Here is a 23,749-nt window from a genome sequence, read left to right as displayed (position 1 = left end):
TAAGCCGTCTCCAGCCATTATCACTTCAAGGAAGGTCACGGAACACCAGGGTTGAAGTTGAAGGCTTTGATGAACCATTTTAGGGAAATAAATAATTTGAGCTTTCTTTATTTTTGGTAAAGTTAAACAGAATATTTTCATTCCATACCTGAAAATATCATATGAGTTAATAACACATTATTATGTACAAATTATATTTCAACCCTGTGCACCATAACTTCTTTCCCCACAGTGCAAGATGCCTTTCACGACTCTTACTGCTAAGCTCAGATAAGTGAAGCTACTCTTGGAGCACTTCATATCTTATTTAGATTACCTTTAGTGTACTTAGACATTCAATATGTGATATATTTACATTTCTGAGTCTTATATAACTTATATTTGTTCTTACATCACAGATGCTGGACGCCGGTTTACCTATCACTGCTCTACACATGGTTATTCCTCATATTGGAGGAATAGCCGCAGCCATCATAACAAGACCGGAAATATATCGCTGGTATAAGGTACAGTAACAAAAAATAGTTTGTGAAATTTTCTAGCATGAGTTAAGTTACGTAACATTGCTTTCAAGTCAACCTTGAAAGTGTTAGGTAGAGTTATCGATTCTTTCACAAACTTGTTGATTTCTTGTTTTAGAATTAATTCTGTAGAGTTGACCAACATTCAACAAGAAGCATAGCAGAATCTTTAGATCAACAGAATCAAGCTTTATTCCATATAAAGTATCCACATTATTACACTGGTTTACACTAATTCAACTTAGCCTTGTAAATAACCACATAAATCTACATGAACGTAATCTAGTAGATTTCAGGGCATTCTATGGGACAGCAAGATAAAAGTGCAAATGTTCATTCACTATTAAGAAAAAATCGATGGAATATTCTTTTTAATGAATCTTGAAAAATAGAAAATTTAAGAAAACAACGATAAGATTTCCTAACACGATGCAATCTAATAGTTTAAAGAAATGAATCATAAGGTTGTTTTAAAGAAATACAACCAGTCTTTCTCGTCATAATAACCGCCAATAAAAAAAATATTGGAAAAGTTATCACACACGTCTAATACGAAAATACATAATACATAAAAAAACGACTTCGAATTTGTATATAAACACACGTAATTATAAATTGGGCCCATGAAAAGAAAAGAACGCGAGGCATTCACACAGAATCAGATACGTAAAAAAAGAATTGTGTTCTCTGGCTTTATAATACAAGAGTTAAATAAAGTAAGGTAACTAAAAGGGCCTAGCAGTGCTGGGATGAAAAATCAAAACAAAACTATACAGTTATAAAAATAAATAAACGATATAATATAATAGATAGAAATAAAAACTAATCAAAATTGATATTGTTTACCACAGATAATTTGGGTTTCACCTGTTTTACTCTGTATACACACCTCTCATGAGTTAGTTTTTAATTACGTGTATTTGTATATAAGTATATTTGTATATTGTATATTTTTAGTATCTAAGCCTGACGAAAGGCATACGCCTGAAACATAGCAAATATAACAATCTGCCGTTATAGACGAGTGTTATAACTTTTTCAATATATCTTTCAATATTTTTCAACGTCTTGCGATCTTTTTCTACTGCGTATTTCGTGTAACCCTAATGTTATGGTCAATAGTACGCACATACAAAAACGTGGATTTCCATAAATATTATTTCTTGAATTAAAATTAGTTTGCCTTTTATTTTTTCCTACCTAGCTTGTGTGGAAGAACATTGTAACAAATTTATTGTTATGTATTTATTTTTAATATGAACGTTGTTTAGATTAAATGTGTATTTAAAAATATGCGTAACTTACAGTGTCATATATGTATTGCGTGTAACGAATTTCTTATATATTTATTTTAATGACAACGTTTGTTGGGATTGAGTTTATATGTAAAAACGTGCCTAGCTTACACTTATAGTTACGTATGGCGAAACTCCTGCCCATTGTGTAGCTTTGTGCATAATTACAAAGAAACAAACTTATTGCGGAATACAGTATTTTCGACATTTTATAAATTAACGCTATTTAACTCTACATAAACCAAAAATTACTGTATTTGTTTTACAAGCTGGGATTTTAAACCTTCACCGATTTTATTCTTAATTATAAAGCAGGAATATTTCCTCTGGAAGGGAGGAATTCCACATACTTATTGATAGATTTTTAAAGTTCCACTACACCTTCTGCAGTCATTCTTTACTGTACGCGACACCTTTGCTATTATTTTCGATTGAACACAGTTGCAAAAGCATTAATCAACTCATTAAAATGCATAAGTTCCATTATTTGAAAACAGTGACACTATATTTCTTGTGTTCAAGCACCCCATCTTAGGGCACCCATCAGTTCCCCGTGCCGGACAGAAAGCCGGTAGCCCCTTGTATAGCTTTGTGCTGTAATAACACAAGCAACGACACCCATGATAACTATTGTATTTCAATGCCTTTCATCCTTATTTTCAGATATAGAAAGCTTGGAGAGTCACTTTTCAGCCAAAATTTATCATAATGAGATTCCATGGATACCATTTTCTGTATTCCATCTTCCAAACTCTCAATTTTCCTTATTCCTATGTATTTCAGAATAAAAGAAAATGGAATCCGATCTGCGAAAAACATCATATGTAATGTAAGTTATTTAAAAATGGTATTCCAACTAGCTCTGAGATTACATAAGTCATATGAGCGTATAAACAATTATTTATTGGCCTGCAATCACGATTGTAGCTGTTTATGGAACCTTAAACACACAAAACACAGAAGTCTCTTCACTGTGATGCGAAACAAAGGTCGGATAATTTCTGAAATATCAGTCAGAATTATAGAGCGTTTTATATTTAATTTTTTGAATATTTTCCCCATCTTTGTTTGCGATTTCAATTTTGCAAACTGTAATAAAACCATTTTGTTATATAAAAAAGGGGGAATGGTTAAAGTTATACGAGAAACATACGCATTTTTAAGATTGTGAATTGTTTATTTCTCATTCGACAAGCTTTATATATTAATAAATATTTGGCAGTCCCTTAAGAAACCAAAATGGCACCCACCAAAGTGGGTGTTCCGGACAGCTTGGGGACTCCTCTACACAGAAATGGGTTATGCTTCCTATTTGATCTGGCGTGATGGAGGTGGCTTCGGTGGCCATGCACGACTACCTCTAATGCTATACGGCACACAGCTAGCTCTTAACTGGGCATGGACACCACTGTTCTTTGGGGCACATTGTCCAGGAATGGTAGGTCTTTGTTTAAAGGAAAATCAAGGTCATGATTTTTCTTATCTTTTAATAATTTTTTTCTGACAATGTTATACATACTGTAATATTGTTAACTGGTCACAAAAGAGTTAAACTTTTTATCTGCTCTTCTAAAATAAGTTAATGCAGAGCTCACTAAAAATTGATAGTTTTATGTCTAATATAGTGTAATATTTCGTTTGAGTTCACACCTCTCAGTTGTACTTTTATTCCGTGTACAGTTATTATCTTCAAATAACCTGAAAATGAAAAAGACAGTTACATAATCGTTTTTGTTATTATTTGAATATTTATAACACTGATGAAGTTAGGGTTTAATTGAAAATGTTATAAAAGATGACAAATTTTTTTTTATAATGTCATCAGTAGTACCTAAAATCCATATAGAATTGTTTTCGTTAAATAAGCGGAAAAGCGAAATTTCTGGTAATGGTAAATAAATGAATTCTAAAGATGTACATTAGTACTTTATTTTGAAAATAAAATATGTTTAGATACCAACTTATTACTTTACATATATTTTTATGTTTGAAAATAGCTTTGAAACTTCTTATGATTTACTGGTTGATTCGAATTGAGGTTAGTAAGAAAACAACAAGAGAAATAATGATAATAGGCTCAGTCTATGATGAATGTTCAATAAAATTAAAACTTTTCTCCAATTCTAGTGGTAAACAGTCAGCTAGTTACATTTTACTTTTAAATTCAAGCAGTGATACTCTCACGTGGATAAGCGATAAATTTGAAGGCTTCTAATAATAAAATTAAAGATTCAATAATAAATTCGCGGTGGGTCAATATGTAGCTTTGCGCTTCATAATAAATGTATCAAAAATTGATACTTTAACTAACTTCCTTTGAATGTAGGAAGACTAACTTGTTACTTACAATATTTTTTCTTTGGATAGCTATTTTTTTGCAGTGCAGCTTGTTTTATAAATGTTTCGGATTTACCACATATTTTCATTACGGTATGACTTCAAGTTGTTTTTGTTTGTTCAACTCTTGACGTTACATAAATTCAGAAATGATTTTGAAAGGTTCAGCAACTAATGATATTGCTTCGGTGTATATGTGATTATACACTTATTTTTTGTCACACTTATTCGTTAATTTTAAATAAATTTAATCATCCAAGAAACTCGATGAACAGTGGATGAATCAAATACGATATATAATATTCAGATAAGCTCCACTCCGTAAGAGTTCAGTATTTTTTTAGCTGTTCCTGCTTGTTTCTGGAATGAGACGATGTTTCGGCTTTTATAATAAGGCTTTCTTCTCGTCGATGTTAAAATTGCCATCGTAATTATGGCACAGAATTTGTATGTAACTCACTAGCTGTCAGAGATAGAAATTTATTTGTATAATACCTTTTTATTGACTAGAGCGGTCCTATGATAGTTTCCTCGTGTTTACTTGTTTCTCTTATATGTCTTCACCTCTCCTTTAACAGCAGTCCAATGCCTAAATGTCACAAACCAATTAAATAACAGATGGAATATGTATCCTTCCAACTAACTTGTTTATAATATTATCACAAAACGTACATTAAGACAGAACAAAATACTTATCTGATTATCTTTGTAGCAACTTATGGTTTCAATCTAAATATTAAGAATCAAATACGTTACCTTCTAAAATTAAATACCACCAGTTTTGATTACCGAGTAAAGTCATGGTTGTTTATTCGTGCTAGTAGAATAAGGGTTCAACTTTACATTGAGTTGATAATATATATAATGACATAGCTTAGATGGTAGGAGTTAGTGTAATTGTTACATTTAATGAACAAATAAGTTAATCTAATTAAATACCTCACTTATTTAAAGGATCAAGTTAAAACCTAATAGAACTTAAAAAAAGAACATTTTTCTGTCATTCACATCGAATCATTTGAAATTTTCTAATATTTCAGGCATTTGTTGATATCACCATCCTGATGGGATTTATTTCTGGTTGTATCTATACCTTTTGGTCTATCAATCGTTATGCATCTTACTTTATGATACCATACCTAGCATGGGTGACGTTTGGATCGGCCTTAAATTTCCGAGTGTGGAGAGATAACAGAATGAAATGAGTTCCATGCAAACGTAAAATGCTTCTGGATTCATGAAATTGAAAACTCTAATGGCACATTTCTTACTGAAGTAGTTTGAAATATTGTATGATTATATTAAGACATATATAAAACTTGGAAAGTATTAATACTTTCAAATTGTGGCTATTATTGATCAAAAATGTTTTGTGGAAAATATTCGTGTGAGAAACTTAAAAATAATGAAAATACAGTTAAACTTAAAACATTAATAATATATGGTAATCAGCACGTGGTATTCAATTTAAACATAGATTAAAGACATTGGTACCAACTCATACGTATTTTTATGAAATCATTTCGTCTATTAGAAGATATATAATACTGTTGATTTACATGACTTTTTTAAAAGAAATGATGACTTGCAAATACACAATCTCAGTGCAACACGCTGAAATTTGTTACCAATATTGAAATATTATTATAAAAAATCGCAACATGCGCACATAAAGCCAATACAGAAACGTTAGCATATTAAGCCAACAATTACGGGGAATTGAATAGTGATAGATAAAATTCATATAATCTGCACACATGAAAGCCTGTTTTAGTTGGCAACATATCAAGAATTTGATTTTATAGTTTGCTTAGCTTGCAAATCATTAATAAAAAAAAAAAAAATTGTGAAGAGGCAAGGCTTTAAGACTGTTTTGAATACTGCATACTAAGTAACGTATTTACTCTCGTTACTAGAAGTTCAAGGCGAGAATATCAGTGTTGAAGACACAGCATTTTCCTCGTGAACTAGATACAACATCAAGAAGGACAGTTGACACAAGAATTCTAACATAGAACATATTTTATTTCTATAAAAATGTGATATCAGCTAACATAGATTATTTAACCATTAGACTGACACTATTTATAGTTAAACCAGAAAAATCATAGACATTTCTTGCGATCATCAGTCACTTACTTCCATGTAATTGATAAAGCAATCATTAGTACAATAAAATTAATTTCGTACCAAAATATGCCACCAAACACGCTTTACATCATAAAGAATTAAAATTGGCTAAACACCAAATTTAGTTGTTCGTTACAAGATATATATTGGATGAATAAAATTAGGAAAAAATGATTATTACTGTTAAAGGTAACACTTGTAATGCTGGAAAGAAAATGTCAACACACCGACAATAAATAAATGTATAATCTTTACAAAACGATTGAATAAAATAGGATAAATTAAAACACTCGAATTAAGAGGTAAAATTATTTAAATTCTGTGATTTCGTAAGACAACCTTTAACTACAGGCTAATATTTATGTTAAATATATGAGACAGGTGGAACAAGCACAAAAATATGAAATAATTATTACAAATAATAATAACTTTATAGTTGAACGTTACATCATGATTAACATTATTCCTGTGTACAAAGATAGCATCGTTCAATTCACCATGGTAAAAAAAATTAATAGTGTTTTTATATAGAGGTATTAAGTGAAAACTGGAGATTCTGTAAGTCAACTAAAAATTCTAATGCTAATTTAGACGATATATATATATATATTTGAAAGTTCTAGGTTTTACACTTATAAAAACACATTAAATATCCAGAATATTTCTGTCATTGGTAGGGCTCAGGTTTAAGTTATTTGATCACAAGCACACGATTAGTGATTTATACAATCAGGTCTCTAATTATGACTTAGTTACTCATTTTGATACTGGATATTAATCACTAACTAGTTTATATTCTACGTTTCGCGTAATGCAATCTTCAATGAAAGACTATGATGTGGTGGTGGTGATGAGTCATAATGAATGAATACCACATCAGCTTCTTTATGAATCCTGGGTTGAAGTACCACAGAAACAGTCCTTTTTTCGGAGTTCCCTGTTTGTTAATAATTAGTATCAAGTAATAAAAATGTAACTAACTAATAATAATATAGGCTGCTAACCACGACTGATATCCGATTACCAAAAACCTTACTATAAGAACGTTTTTACTACTAAACTCAAAGGTATTTTAAAACATTTTACATGTCATTAAAAAATAAGAGAGAGAAAAAAATGCATCGTATAAATCATTTAAAATCCATTCAAATACAGGAACTGCAGCATTTCTTGCTATAAAAATCGTGAGAACAAACTTTGTATTTCACCACAAGATGGCACCAAGTGTATAGGTCCACACAGTTTTCAACTGCAAAAGAAAGTAACGCTGTACTACAAAGTTCATTACTAACTAAACAAATAAGTGTGAGTGTTGGGAAAACAAACACATCAAAATATCTACGTGATTGTTCTATGTCCTTTAACATAAATTTCATCATATTGTTGTCATGTTTTTTTTAGGATTTCGCCTTTCAGAATCTAAAATTTCAAAAATATGTAGAAATCAAATAAAACTTCCAAAATATAAGATTGGATACAAACCTATTGGTTTTAATATTGGACAAGGGTTATTAAAACAAGAACGAGTGGTCACAGGTCTTAGAATAAAATTACAATTTATTGTATCAACATGGCGACTGAAGAAATGATGAGAAAATAGGGCGTCATTTGTATTGTTATCTTGTCTCCTGATGACACATGTAGCGTTTCTCGTCTGACGACCTTCACCACAACTTACACTACACTAGAAATAGAAAGGATACAGTTAATTATTGTAGTTGTGTCACGGCATAAAACTTCACAATTTTATTTTTATGTTATGGTTACAAAGTCCCACTTCAGAACGCCTAACTAGCCTGTTCTCTACAGTATATTCGATGTACACTCGAAGAACAATAACAATAAATAATTCAGTCCTTGATACAAACATACCAAAATTCTTTTTTAAAAGCAACTGTCTGTGACTTTGTCAAGATGTCTTCCTCATGCAAATTGAATAATATACACATTTATATTTAACCCAACCTTAGGTTTTAATAGGTGCAGTAGCTATAACGTAATAACTTCAAAAATCATATTTAAAGAATTACTTTGTGCAAATTCATTAAAAACAGTTATAATACCTCAGCAGAATATTGCACAAATGATTAATAAATTAACAAAACAATAAAAACTGACTAGTTTCGACAGGCTAAGCTTGTCATTCTCAAGGGACGAAATAAAACTCAACTCAGAGTCTTTTATGTCCGGGTTCGATACGGTCCAGAAAAGTCAACATTCACTAACGGTAGTAGAGCACCAAAACTAATTATAGAAACATAATTCCAAATAGGGTTGAGTTTAAATCTCATTTAATTATTGAGTACGTTTTCGTTATTTAAATATTTCTATTGGTTTTCTTGTGTTACATTGATGGAATAATTTTGTTTCAGCAATGATTTTGATAGATCGAAATTAATTCTGTGTTGGCTGTATGGACACTAAATGCTAAATCCGATTTTTTTAAACATCCTTCCGAGAACACCAGCCATAACCTTTCTGTAGTATAATTGTCATAAATCGTTTTGTTTGACCAATATAAGCACCATTACAAGAATATGGAATGGAATAACTACCCTGTTGGTAGTGGGCTTCTGACTTACCTTTCCCTTTATAGAATTTATTTGAAAGCTCGCATAACGAACCACAAAATTAACTTCGGTTTATCACAAGGTGAGAAAAACAATAAAATATCTTAGAATGAACTAAAGCCAAACGAGTATAAGCTACTGCTTTACAGAAGAAAGAGAAACATCAATGGCATGTTGCTCGAAACGTGGTGCTTTTAAGAGTGCATACGATTTCAGAAATTAGATCGTTTTATTGCAATTTGGAACAGAACACAATCCACTCGTGAGATAGTATCATTCAAAACATTCAGAGATACGAGATATACACAGATTTAAAATCAGAAATAGAAATGTTTGAAGTTGGTTACAATGGAGTGGTATACATGGGAAAATTACAAAGAACATAGTGAAACATTTAAACTTCGCAGAGATTCACAAAATTTGGCATAACGAGTGTTACGGACTAACGAAACAATATTCAAGCTTTTCAAAACCTCCAAGAGCGCTTTGGGGAGAAACAAAACAATGAGAAGTTTAAACAAAACCATCTTCATCAACCGTCTTCATCTTCATTATTAAATAAAACCGTCTGTATGTTAGAAACACAGTGAAAGAATAAAGAGTCTAGAACAGCGTGTGGTATTCTTCTGTTGCAAACTGAGGAATAGCAAGATTGATCACGAGATGGCAGCACTGCAGCATCCTGATTTACAAGGAAGCCTAAAATGTACTTCGTACAAGCTTTGAATTTTTGGAGAATAATGATTCAAAATATACTTTCTTGCTGAATAAAAGGAGACTGAAGAACAAGAAAAGGAGATGAAATGTCTTGTTTGTTGAACTTCTCGTAAAGCTACTAGAGGGTGAAATTTTAAAATCGGATCTCCAGATTTTAGGTTAAAGGGGTTTTGGGGGCTATCAGGACTGGGTTGACAGATATACGTGACAATTTAAGGGCTCATACAATGTACGTATTTATGTTTAGGACTTTGAAATGTTAATAATGGGATCTTTCAGGATTAGTCGCATGGATCTGCTAGAAAATTAGCAAAAACGCGTATATGTGGGTTGTAAGGTGTGTACAAGTTTTGGTAGTTGGTGCTATTATAAAAAGTGCCTCACTAAATGCTAAATGTATACTCAGACACATAAAAAGAGAAATAATGAAACAGCCTGATGTACTAACATGCTATACAGTCTGTACCTTTGTCCAAGATCCAGTTGCCCATTGGACAGAACATAAGCTATGACTACATTTTTCCTTTCTGGCTGGTTTTCTTTGTCCACGACAAAATCGACTAGGTAACTTTTCGGTGGTTGTGGCGTTGATTTTTCGGACACATTTGACATGTCTGTGACGTAAACCGATACCACAGCTTCTGCTGCAGCTGCCCCATTTACCAGTTTCCCACCTATTGTTTGATACACATTACAAGAATCTATAAAAATATATACATTCTTGAAGATGAAATAAATTTCTAGTTTTAGCTATCAGTAAAAACATGAATTCAATATAAATAGACATACTTGAGGGATATTAATGTCTTTGTTCCCATATAATCTTAGTGTCTAAGAAGTTCATTTTGAGGAATAATAGGATACTCCAATTATGTTTTTTAAACTAACGTTTTAAAGATAAATTAGTACAAGATCAAACAAAAGTATTTGGATTTTAATTTTCAAAATTAATATCAAGAGTACTACGAAATATTAGAAGTGAAAGTGAAACATTTTGTTGTAGGTATGTTATAGAAAACATTCAACAAAGTACTTTATTTTCTACACATTAACAACATGTTCAACTCGAATAACAAGTGCTGATGTCTTTAGACAATAATACTGTATTTCTTTAAGGTAAATAACTGTATTACTAAACTTACGTTGGGGGACAGGAATTAAAATTACACTGTGTTATTTGAAACAAAGACTGCTCAGTGGATGAGCCACATAAATCATTGGCTACAAGGTTGACCATCTCGTCAAAACAGCTGTAATTTTGGTATCGGAACCCTAAATACAGAATTTGAAACCATCGTCAGGATATGCAGAAGAAGTAGGTTTGATCTAAGCTTTATTAGCTCTTTTTTTAACACGAATGTAATATAACAAACCTTCAAAGCTATACTATGATACGAATGAAAACTGGTATACCTTTAAATTGAAACTACTACTTTTAAATTAATGTAACTTTTTACAGCTTCCCACTACGAAAATAATTACGTGTTTTCCAAAGTCACTTTTAGCTGAGATTCGAACAATAATAATACATGCAAAGAAAGTTTAGGATCAAAGTTTTATGGGTGCAACTAGTGATCGGAAACAAAGGTTTTGTAGATGCAATCAATGATTTGGAACAAAGATGATATAGTTGCAAATGGTACATGAATGCAGAAAATACATAAGAATTAAATTTCATGGATGCAAACATGAACAAAAATACAAATAATGATTAGGATAACAATTTTATGCACATAAAAAAGGTGGGCTCAAAAAAACAAAAGACTATTAAGAAGAAACACTACTTTCATGCAAAAAAGTCACCAGGAACGAAGACATCAAAGGTGCAAATAGTGTATAGGAGGCTCACTTCATAAATGCATGTAGTGATTAAGAACAATGACTACATATTCAAACAGTGATTTGTTTAAATAAATGACTGTTCTTCTATTTTAATTTTGTGAAAGAGACCTACAGAAATGAGAATAAAATTTGCTTTCGGTTTAGAAAATCGTTTGATTTGTAGCCGAATTGTGAATCAGAAGTCATATTTCTAACCGTTATAAGTATCTAAAATAGTTAAAAAATAGATATTTCTGACTGAAAATTTCTAAACCTTAATTTTTATGAGAACAGTCAATCAATTATTGTAACTTTCGAAAATGCCAAATAATACCAATATATCTAGATCATATAAAGAACTAATTATGATAACTTTGACCTTTACTGTATTCAGTCTAAGTTATTATGTACTCTTTTTTTTCGCATAAACACACAACGTATAGCAATTAATATTTACCTGCTCCACAGGACACCGAGCATGGTGACGTCACTAATCGCCATTTATAATGTTTTCTCATTGATTGGCGAAGTTCTGTATCTGTGTTATATGTCTCCACTTCATTATCCAACACAAAACTAAATTTCACCGTCATCTCTCCGCCGTGAAGTAAAGCCTATAGAATTTAGACAAATAAAACAAAAACAGTTTAAACAGGTCAAGGTGGCAAATTACGTGAAGAGATATTACAGACGCTGAGAAAGCTTGTCTCGTTTAACCATATAAGACCTCAGTATCAGAATTTTCAGTTAACGATTGGACCCTGTTATTTGGAAATATATAAGTGGTCAGTATGGGATACCACTAATTCTATAGGTCAACGGTGCATTTCTGTGCACTGTTCATATGTAGCTCTCATTAAGTAAAGAATTCGGTACTGGCTTTCAAAAAAAATAAAATAAAATAAGTTGGTACTCAATTCGGAACTCCACAAAGAATCGGTGTTAAGTTTTCGGTGATTACCCGAATAATTTCATTCCCGTGTACAAGCGATTTCAGTGTAACCATGTGCTTTACAATCGAATGATTGAATTAATCTACACATTCCGAAACTCGCTTACCTCCACAATAAGATCTTCATTGGTGGGACCCTCAGCTTGTAAAGATTCAGGCTGTTTGTACCATCTCCTGTACAAAAACTCTGTCGCAGCTACACGGTATCGCCCTGGCCAGTCTATTGTCCAGTGACCAGTGATGTAGTAATGGCCAATCAGGTTTCGTAATGCAAGGTAAGATGGAGATTCATTAACCTCGCTGATTTTTATGCTTCGTGCATGTTTTGGTATCTGGGCAATGGTATAGTAACCTAAGGAAATAACGAAAGGAACATTAGTATATTACTCTAAGGGAATGGTAAAAATAACAATGGTATATTAAGGGAATGTCAATGGTATAGTAACCTAAGGAAAGGACAAAAATAGCAATGGGATAATAACTTAAGGGAGTGACGAAGAAAAGAAGAGACCAATGATGAAGTATAAAGAAGTGATGAACAACCCAATGCTGTAGTAATCTAAAGAAATAACGAAAAGAAAAATGGTATAATATCAGTACAATGATATAGTAATCTAAGAAAATGGCGACAAGAACAATGATATAATAAATCAAAGATAAAAATGAAGAATACAATGTTATAGTAACTAAATGAAATGATGAAGAGAACAATGGTATGATAACCTAAATATAAAGATAGGTAAAAATTCAATTTTCTAATTTATACGCTATTGGCTCTGATGTATATAAGTAGCTATGTACGTTACATAAAACGCTCTATCCGAATAATACACTTTTTTATAACTGAATGGTCAGATTTGCTGGTAAATATTAAAGTTGTGAATGTATTAAACTTATTGTAATCAAATATGATTAAAGATAAATGCAACCTAACGACGAATCAAACAAATATTTTAAATACATATATATTGTTAGCTGCTTTCATTGGAGCAAGTTCAATGTCGTCTTTACACCCTACTACGAAAGTGGTCGAGGGTTTTTCTATTATCGCCTGTTTGACTGCTAAAATTTAAACAATTGATTTATCTGTACGTTGAATGTCTAAGAGAGTGTCCCTAATTATGTATTATTTGGGTTAAAATGTTCCTTCGACCTATAAACCAAATAAAACAATAAGGGTTAGAATGACCTATGAAGCTTAGTAGTTCACACAGAAAATCATTTTCATACTTCTCTCACTATAGGATAAGCAGGCAATGGTAATTAAAGTTTACGATTATATTGTTTTTCTTGATAAAAATTAAACCTCTAAGTGATTACCACATTGGTAATGTTACTGTGATGAGCACATTTGTAGTGTTACAGTGATGACCAAATTCATAGTGCTACTATTACCTACACTGGTAGTGTTACTTTGATGCATATATTGGTAGTATTACTAGAATGTATATATATTAGTAATGTTACTGGGATATATATATATATATATATATATATATTGGTAGTGTTAATGTGATATCTACATTAAAAATGTTACTGCAGTGTCGACATTGGTGGTGTTATTCTGATATTTACATTGGTAGTTCTAGTGTGTTGTTTACATCGGTAGTATTATTGTAATGTTTACAATGGCAGTGTTACAGTATTTTATGCATTAGAAGTGTTATCGTAGTGTCTACATTGATCGTGTTACTGTGTTATAGGCATTGGTAGTGTTACTGTGATATCAACAAGTGCAATATTTCTGTGGTCTTTACATGAGTATCGATACTTTACTGGTTAGTAGACACTATAAAAGTGATAGTGTCTATTAGTCAGTTCAGAGTGGGTTTTCGAACTATAAATAACACTTTACCTACCAGAAATATTCCGCTGAATTTTCAGTTGTCCAGCAATGAGGCGGCAGGTTGAATTATCTCCATCACAAATACCACATACATCAGGCTGGACCATGGAGTCAATTATCCCATCACAACCCACTTTCTGTTCACATACACAACAAGACGTGTAACTAGAAAAATCACTTCAATTGTTTTATTATACGTTTTAAGCTGAAACTCCCAGGGGGAAAAATTACAAGATTTTGTAGAATCAACCTTTTTTTTCGGTGGTTTACAAAAACCATCTCACTTCTTTCTACGCGTAGTTTCAACCAGATTCTACGGATGTTTGTTAAGGAATAGATGTGAGACTAGACTTTCCGTAAGGAAGAATTTCGTAAGACTAGTTCCATAAGGAAGAACTAAATACTACAAGAGGTCATGTAAGAAAGAATTACAAAGCACAATGTTTTTGTAAGGAAGAATTACGTAGTACCATTTTCCGTAAGGAAGAATGACGTAGTGCTAGATTTTATGTAAGGAAAATTTAAGTAATACTAGAATTTACGTGAGAAATAATTACGTAGTAATCAAGTTTCCGTAAAGAAGAATACGTGGTACTAATGTTTCCGTAAGAAAGAATTATGAAATATTAGAGTTTACATATGATATAATTACGCGGTACTATCTTCCGTAAGGAAGAATTACGTGGTAATCAAGTTTCCGTAAAGAAGAATTACGTAGTACTATTCTTAAGGAAGAACGACGTAGTGTTAGAGTTGAGGTAAGGAAGAATTATGTAGTACTATTTACTGTAAGGAAGAACTATATTGTATTAGAGTTTACATAAGGAAGAATTACGAAGTACTAGAGTTTCTATAAGGAAAAATTACGTAGTATTATTTTCTGTAAGAAAGAACTACGACGTACTGGAATGTACCCAAGGAAATATTACGTAGCCCTGGAGTGTACCTAAGGAAGAATTACTTAGTACTAGTTTTCATAAGGAAAAATTAAGTAGTATTATTTTCCGTAAAGAACTACGTTGTACTGGAGTGTATCTAAGGGAGAATTACCTACTACTAGAGTTTACGTAAAGAATAATTACGTAATGATTTTTTTCTGTAAGGAAGAATTACGTAGTACTAGAATTTCCATAAGGAAAAATAAAGTAGTAGTATTTTTCGTAGGGAAGAATTATATAGTGTTAGTTTTCTGGAGGAGGAATTAAGCAGTATTAGTTTTCATGAGGAGGAATTACGTAGTACTAGAGTCTTCGTAAAGATGAATTACGTGATACTATTTTCTGTAAGAAAGAGCTACCTAGTACTATTTTCACTGAAAAAGTTATGTAGCTCTAGAGTTTCCATAAACAAGAATTACGTAGATCTGGAGTTTTCACAAGAAAGAATTATGGAGTACTATTTTCCGTAAAGGAAAACTACGTAGTAATTTTTTTCGTAAGGAAGAACTAATTTGGTACTAGAGTTTACGCAAGAAAGAATTGCGTAGCACTAGAGTATCCCTAAGCAAGAATTACGTAGCACTAGAGTATCCCTAAGCAAGAATTACGTAGTTTATAGTTTTGGTAAGGAAGAATTACCTAGCACTAGAGTATCCCTAAGCAAGAATTACATAGTTTATAGTTTTGGTAAGGAAGAATTACGTAGCACTAGAGTATCCCTAAACAAGAATTACGTAGTTTTTACAGAGTAAGCAATTTATTAACAATTCATATCGAAAATTACGAACGGAAATTTTCTCTTTTTGAAAAAAATCAAAACAACAACAACAAAACAAAACGACATCTAGTGTGTCAGGTGAGCTCGACAAAATATTTCTGGTTCTATAATGTACGGACGCTAACTCATACTAAATGAAAAAAGGGCAGTAAAACAAAAAAGAAGGTCCAAAATGATGTCCTGGTATTAGTTTGCATCGGAGAAGGCTTTAAATTTGTTTTTAATTTTCCTTTGTATTGCAAACTTGCACATAGAGACATAATCTTGTCGAGACGTTTTGCATTTATGATAAAGTTTTCCTTATTACCCAGTCAAGCCGTCTCCAAAATGCTATTTTCTAAAAAGTGGGTTCCTCGTCATCGATTATAAAAGTGTATTTTTGGGTCTGCAAGATTTAAAAAGGAAATATTTTCGACAATTAAATATATTTCAATGAGTTCGACATACCTAGAATTGGGCCATAATTTCGATCAACTCGTTTGTTTTCGTTGTTGATAACGAAGCTACCCTCGCCTTCGGCGAAATTTTTCATAAGTGAAAACTAGTAAGCACTAAATGGCAACCGTGTAGTAGAATGTCGAAATTTGTAGTGTTAATTAAATAGCATTTCTGAACTGTAATCCATATACAGTGGCATAAACTACGTTAAACTAAGTAAAAAAAGAACAAAGCATAAACTATATTAAACTAAAATAAAAAAAACAAAGCATAAACTATATTAAACTAAAATAAAAAGAACAAAGCATAAATTATATTAAACTAAAGTAAAAAAACAAAGCATAAACTATATTAAACTAAAGTAAAAAAGAACAAAGCATAAACTATATTAAACTAAAGTAAAAAAGAACAAAGCATAAACTATATTAAACTAAAGTAAAAAGATCAAAGCATAAACTACATTAAACTAAAGTAAAAAGAACAAAGCATAAACTACACTAAACTAACAAATATAATCATTAATGTGTTCCTTTTACATGATCATCTGTAAAAGACTAGTAATAAACGACCTAAGTTATAATATCAAATTTGTTGTTTTTCTTTAACTGGACACTCGACGTTTCATTTTACAGTTTCTTCAGTATCGTTTCACTAAAATAGAAACTGTAACTGACAGTACAAAGTTTAAGTAAAACATTCTAATCGAATCTATAGCGTGCATTTCTGTCCTGTACGTTTGACGTATAAGGAGTAAAACTTATTGTAGAAAGAATTATATACACACACAAAAGGTATCTTATAGCAAACTAAACAGTCTTCCACTGATAGCTAGGAACGTGTTGTAAAACAAAACATAAGAATGAGTTTGGTTAAACTACAAACAAGCCTGAACATTTATGAAATGTTTGACTTTACCATGTTTAACAGCTACGAGAGAAACGTCAGGTCTCTTCTACACTGGCATTGTCTGTGAACAAAACCCGTTTTGTACGAGTCTGGTTCTTTAGGTCAAATTATTGATCTGAAACCACACCTTACAACGTACGTTATTTGTAGTAAAACTTGGATTTTCTTTCTTTGATAACTTAAAAAAAGTGTAGAATCTAATAGCTTAAAACTCTTAAGAAATATTTAAATTTTGGTTTCAAGTATTGACGTCCATATTTTTGAGCACATAGATTGCTGTATTAAACTGTTTCTCAACAACTAACCTTACATTCACCATCAACACACACGGCTGAGAATCCAGGCTTGCAGGATACACCGTCAGAAAGTTTTGTAGATAATACCAATGAAATGTCAGCTTTTTGAGGAGTACAGTAGATTTTGCACCGATACAGTGCTGTATTTGAGGAAAAGACAAAAATATTAATAATAGTGTTACAGTCAAAGAAATAATAGCCACGAGTTTAATTTGTTATTGGTGGAATTGTTTTAGGGTTCCCCTGACCAATTGTGGCTAATTATTAAAATATATATTAAAGTTTATAAGCTAAATAAGTAATAACAGCTTAAAGTTTTCATTTTTTGGTTTAATACGTATTTTCAGTAATTAATATTCGCATCAATTAATTTCTACCTCCAAGGTCCTTATCATACGGTTCCCATAGAAACCGCTTTCCACTGAAAGTTCTATTGTTGAAAGTCTGACACTGTTCTGCCTGCAAATCGGCACTTCTTTGGAGACAAGGCTATCAATAATACCGAAATAAACAAGCTTTAGACTAGGAAATATTGTTAATATATAAACTAAATAAAACAGAAGAGTGTAATAAGATGTTCTTTTTTTATAAATAAAGAAACTTTAGAAATACTGAGTTAGAAATGAAGTTTGCACACTAATTGAACAAAAAGATACACATAGTACTTATGGTTAATTATTAGAAATTCATATAAAAGATTCAAAACTGAGTGAAAACGGCAACATTTTAGGCTTACATTTTAATTTTCTTTTGTACCTAATATATTCGAGATTGTATCCTTGGGGTGTTTCGACTTAAAATGAGTAACAACGTACTCAGTATGTTTTATACCTGTATTTTTATTATTTGTTTTCACTAATAATTATAATGTATTTAAGGAATTTATCAATCCTGCACATAAATAATCTCTTTTAATAATATTTGATGTGGCTATATGTGTGTGTGTAATAAAAGAACGCATTTAACGAAGCAGATGTGATTTGGTGTGCATAAGAAATATATTTAATGGAGTGATTGTGATTGAGTGTTAGGTGTATGTGTAGGAAAAACACATTAAATAAAGTGATTCTGATTTAGTGTGTATAGGAAACGAGTACATTTAACAGTGTGGTGTGTGGAAACTAACACATTGAACAGGATTGTTGTGATTAGACATGTGTGGATAAATAAAATACTTAACATAGCACACGTTGTCAGTGTAGGTGAGAAATAACACATTTAATGTAGTAAATGTGACTAGGTGTGCATAAGAAACATCATTTTTAAGAGAGTAAATAAAAATAGGTGTTTATAGGAAGCTAACACACATTGAGTGAATATTAGTTAGGTGCATTTGAGAAAATAACACATTTAAAATATGATTAGATGTATGTAACAACTGATGTTTTCAATCTGAGCAGCATCACTGAATGGCCTACTCAGAGAACCCCAAGGCTCAGGCAGAGCCACCATTAATTTAGAATTACTGACTAGAGACAGGGCAACCTGCCAGCAGCACCAGCTGTCTACACATGGTTACTGTTACCGAATAGCGGAATTGATTGTCACAATTATAATGTCCCTAGAGTTGATGGCAATGAGTATACTCAGCGGTATAACGCGGCTCAATCTGAGATTTTATGATCCACAACTCGGAGAGCTAATCACTAGGCAACTCTCATGTAGTAGAATAATAGATTTATTTGAGTGTCTGGATATTTTTAACATAACAAAATCCAAAAGCGATAACTCATAAATTATGTATTAGGTATTTACGTAATATATAAAAGGTGTTTTATCAATTGTGTGTGAAGTATTTACGTAATATATAAAAGGTGTTTTATCAGTTGTGTATGAGGTATTTACGTAGTATGTAAAAGTTGTTTTATCAGTTGTGTATGAGGTACTTACGTAATATATAAAAGTTGTTTTATCAGTTGTGTATGAGGTATTTACGTAGTATGTAAAAGTTGTTTTATCAGTTGTGTGTATGAGGTATTTACGTAATATATAAAAGGTGTTTCATCAGTTGTGTATGAGATATTTACGTATTATATGTAAAGTGCTTACCAATTCTGTGTGATGCGGTTACGTACTTTATATAAGGCGCTTACTATTTGTTTATTAGGTATTTTTATACTATATATAAGATGCTTATCATTCGTGTGTGAGGCAATTAAGTTTTAAATGTAAAATATTTACGAATTCTGTGTGACGTGGTTAAGATCCGTATGTGGGTTCTGTATAAGGTATATACGTACTATAGGTAAAAGTGTTTGCCAATTCTGTGTGACGTGGTTAAGATCCGTATGTGGGTTCTGTATAAGGAATATACGTACTATAAGTAAAAGTGTTTACCAATTCTCTAAGAGATATTTACGTACTTTTTGGAAGGTATTTTCCTATTTTGTATAAGGTATTTATCTGTTATACGTAAGGTGATAACTAATTCTTTATGACATATTCACGTACTATATGTAAAGAGTTTATCTTTTCTCTATGAGTGGTTATGTTTCATATTGAAGGTGCTTACAAATTCCATATGATATGGTTATATTCTATATGTCAGGTATTTACCAAATTTGTGTGACCGTGAATCCTATAGCCCCTAAATTTAGAATCAGAGATCACTATTCGAAAATAATCTTGGTGTCGCTTTGCGCAAATTCTGAAATAAAGAAACCAATTTTTGCACAAGGTGATTGTGGTGTATATGCAATGTTCACCAACTACATAGTAGGTTATTACATACTGTATGTAACGTGTTTATTAATTCTATATGAGGTAGTTCTATATTACGCGAGCAATATTATATACCAATTTTACCTGTAACGTGTTCACCAATTCTGTATTAGGCGATTAACTACATATAATATATATATATATACACACCATATTTGTATAAGTTGGTTAAGTTCTATATGCAAAAAGTTTATTGGTTGTATATGAGGTGGTTTTGTGTCATTGTGATCTATTAGAAATGTGTAAGGTGTATAAAAAATAAGGTGTTGACAGATTATATATAAGTTTGTTACCTCATTACTTTCTTGTTGTAAGTTATTTATTAATTCCGTTGTGATTACGCAAAACTGGTTAAACGTTACCTCTTGATTGCATACTTGGTACACACGATCTTTTCCTTGACAGTTCCTCCCAAAATTTCGTGGTCTGTGAAAGGAAACGACACTTTTCAAATGACGATTTTATAAAATCCTGACGCAACTGTTAAGCAAGTATCAAAACATTTAACTTATAACAATAAAACATAGTAAATTTAATGTACATTTACATAATAATAATAGAGGTATTGTAAATTATTGTTTACTCTTGTATTTCTCAATATTCAAGGTTGTTGTTTTGTGTTACATTACATAATAAATCAATAATTTAACCTTTAACTACTCTCTGATTATTTTTCGGAACAGTAACACGGAGTTTTCCCCCCAAAGTGCTTTTAAGACCCTTTACCACAAACTAAAAACCAAAGACATAGTATACAATTTCAATATCCAGTTCGTAATGACATAGAAAAATTTGGTAATTGAAAGTGTTTTAATGAAACAACATAGGTTAGTAATAAAATGATGTAAACATACTTTGGACGATCACAGTATCTTTGCTTAAAGGCAATACCTCCACCACATGTCTTAGAACATGGCGACCATGCTGAAAAGAAACCCCATCCGCCATTTACTGGTCTGATCCCATTAGTATCGACTACCACACACCTCCCCCGTCTGCACCACTGAAATAGAAGAAAATATTACACGATATCATTGGCCGGAGGAAGAATATGAGACTAGCTTTCAAACTTAATGGCTTGTGTATACTTCCACCTGACAGCAACCTTCAATACATGCTAAATATATTTTATATAATATTTATTTACAAAGACATATGTACTGAACAACTTTCAAGAAGTAAACTTTAGGTATTCTGCAAATCTCACTAAGGTGATCATTATACCTCGCTGCTTTGCATGCCAGGGTACGTTGTATTTGTTGCCCTAAAATAATCAACACATGCAAGTTATTACTGTTATTCTAACACAGTTCACTGCTTCATTGTAACACTATTACACATAGCAACATATAGAACCGAATATTAAACTTTCTATTGTTATATAGCAGCTAAAACTTCTTATAGTTTTTATTAGAAACAACGAAGGTTGGTATTAAATATAGGTACAAAATGGTTTCTGACCATGTTCCTCCCACATGAGGTTCCTTCTGCTGCAGGCATAAAATTTGTTGCACATTCTCGCCCTCGTTTCTGACACCATAAAGATTTACAGACGTTGTGTTCTTGTAGTACATCATTCTGAATCCAAGAAGAGAAAAACAGAAGTTAGAAGTTGTTTATGTAAACAATAACAATGTACGTGTATTACATAGCCTTGCACCCAGGAAATGTAAACAATGTGCATTTGCTCATACCCCAGTCTTCATTTGGTCAGAAGAATACCGAACATTACACGACACTGTAAAATTTTACAGGAACTAATGTTATAATTACCAACTATGTGCGGTCATACGTAAAACTTTACAGAAACTAAACTGATGTTATCAACTAAAATCACTAAATATAAGCGTTCATATGTACAACTTTACAGAAACAAAGCTGATGTTATCAGTTTCACAACAGCAATTACAATCACCAGCAATGCGTAAATATAATTATTTAAGGATACAGTCTTAAAACTAGATTGTTTGTTTTTCACCACAGATGATGTTTAATTTAGCAAGTAATATGTATTTTGATATATCTTAAAAAAGAATGTACATAATATAGATTGTACCTTTTCATGGTAAAGCTTACAAAGCTTGGACCTAGTTCCAAACTGGAGCTTACACTGTAAGTCTACGTCATATCTCTCTCCAGGAAGTACATTCGGAAACTTTAGATATTCTAGTTGTTGGGGTTTATTGTTCAGACAGAAGGAGTGGGGAGACCTAGAGAGAAGAAACGTAACCTATTAAATTCATTCAGATAAATCTGAAAGTGTGTGCAAAGTGTTTATAAAGTCCATAATTTCAAAAGTTGCCTGCACAGGTTTTTAGATAAGACAACATTTTTAAAACTTGTACACGGTGTTTGTTTTTCAGCGGAAAAACTATGAAAACTGACTACAGACTCTGAGTATCGAACTCCAGCTTTTACTGGTGTTTATAAAGTCCTTTAATTCAGAAAAATATTGCACAGGTTTTTGGAATAGACAACATTTGAAAAGCTACATATTAATTATTAGTTATTGTTCAGCGAGCATACTATTGAAATATTATGATGTTTTTATCACCAAAATTTTATAATTTAGCGAAAAATAAATGTGAATCCCAGGTCGTTTATGGATTTGCCAATTGTAACTGAGTTAGATTGGTTTGACTGTAATGTCTTTTATTTACCACAATTAACCTATACTAATGTAATTTTATCGCTAAAACAGGCCCATTTTTTTAGAATTTGTTTCAATTCTATACAAATCATGGAAATGAAATAAACCAGTAAAAAACTTTTCCTGTTTAACGTTTCTGGCTACTTCCGCCAAATAGTTTTGCAATTAAAAACGTTAAATGACGTTGCCAGAAAAGTTATGTTGATTTATATCAAAAATTCTTTTTTCAAAAAGACTGGAAGAAGAGCATTTTGCATAATTTGGACCCTAAACTGCTATTGCTATAATCACTGAGACTCAGAGACTAACTTGCTATTTAACAAAGCAAATCTCAAACCTATCATTATAATTAAGTAGTATAGTAAACTTATTTACTAAAGTTCACCCCAAACCTATCATTATAATGATCTAGTATCGCTAACTTATTTACTAAAGTTCACCCCAAACCTATCATTATAATGATCTAGTATCGCTAACTTATTTACTAAAGTTCACCCCAAACATATCATTATAATGATGTAGTATAGCTAACTTAATTACTAAAGTTCACCCCAAACCTATCATTATAATGATCTAGTATCGCTAACTTATTTACTAAAGTTCACCCAAACCTATCATTATAATGATTTAGTATCGCTAACTTATTTACTAAAGTTCACCCCAAACCTATCATTATAATGATGTAGTATAGCTAACTTAATTACTAAAGTTCACCCCAAACCTATCATTATAATGATGTAGTATTGCTAACTTATTTACTAAAGTTCACCCAAATCTATCATTATAATGATCTAGTATCGCTAACTTATTTACTAAAGTTCACCCCAAACCTA

The 23,749-nt window shown here is 31.6% G+C and overlaps 2 protein-coding genes across 2 annotated transcripts in view; one reads left to right on the top strand and one right to left on the bottom strand.

Moving 5' to 3' along the window:
• Positions 1-5,496, top strand: part of LOC106475040 (translocator protein-like) — a 10,696-nt gene extending 5,200 nt beyond the window's left edge. Inside the window, exons 2-4 of the mRNA XM_013935738.2 lie at positions 399-506; positions 3,039-3,254; positions 5,194-5,496. Of these exons, the coding sequence (XP_013791192.1) occupies positions 399-506; positions 3,039-3,254; positions 5,194-5,358 (489 nt within the window). The 3' untranslated portion in view covers positions 5,359-5,496. The remainder of the gene's footprint in view (positions 1-398; positions 507-3,038; positions 3,255-5,193) is intronic.
• A 1,415-nt stretch (positions 5,497-6,911) lies between these two features.
• Positions 6,912-22,476, bottom strand: LOC106475038 (A disintegrin and metalloproteinase with thrombospondin motifs 18-like; the record flags this gene model as incomplete). The annotated part of the gene is made up of 13 exons (XM_013935735.2): positions 6,912-7,532; positions 7,766-7,967; positions 10,037-10,244; positions 10,713-10,842; positions 11,849-12,005; positions 12,451-12,695; positions 14,203-14,326; positions 17,555-17,685; positions 17,923-18,034; positions 20,629-20,692; positions 21,121-21,269; positions 21,728-21,844; positions 22,323-22,476. Coding segments are annotated over 13 exons (1,897 nt in total), but the record flags the coding sequence as incomplete, so codon positions are not given.
• Positions 22,477-23,749: the final 1,273 nt, after the last annotated feature.

The sequence above is a fragment of the Limulus polyphemus genome, unplaced genomic scaffold, assembly GCF_000517525.1.
Source record: "Limulus polyphemus unplaced genomic scaffold, Limulus_polyphemus-2.1.2 Scaffold8003, whole genome shotgun sequence".
NCBI lineage: Eukaryota > Metazoa > Arthropoda > Merostomata > Xiphosura > Limulidae > Limulus > Limulus polyphemus.
The sequence above is the reverse complement of the archived record's forward strand: the minus strand, read 5'-3'. Positions and strand labels throughout refer to the sequence as shown.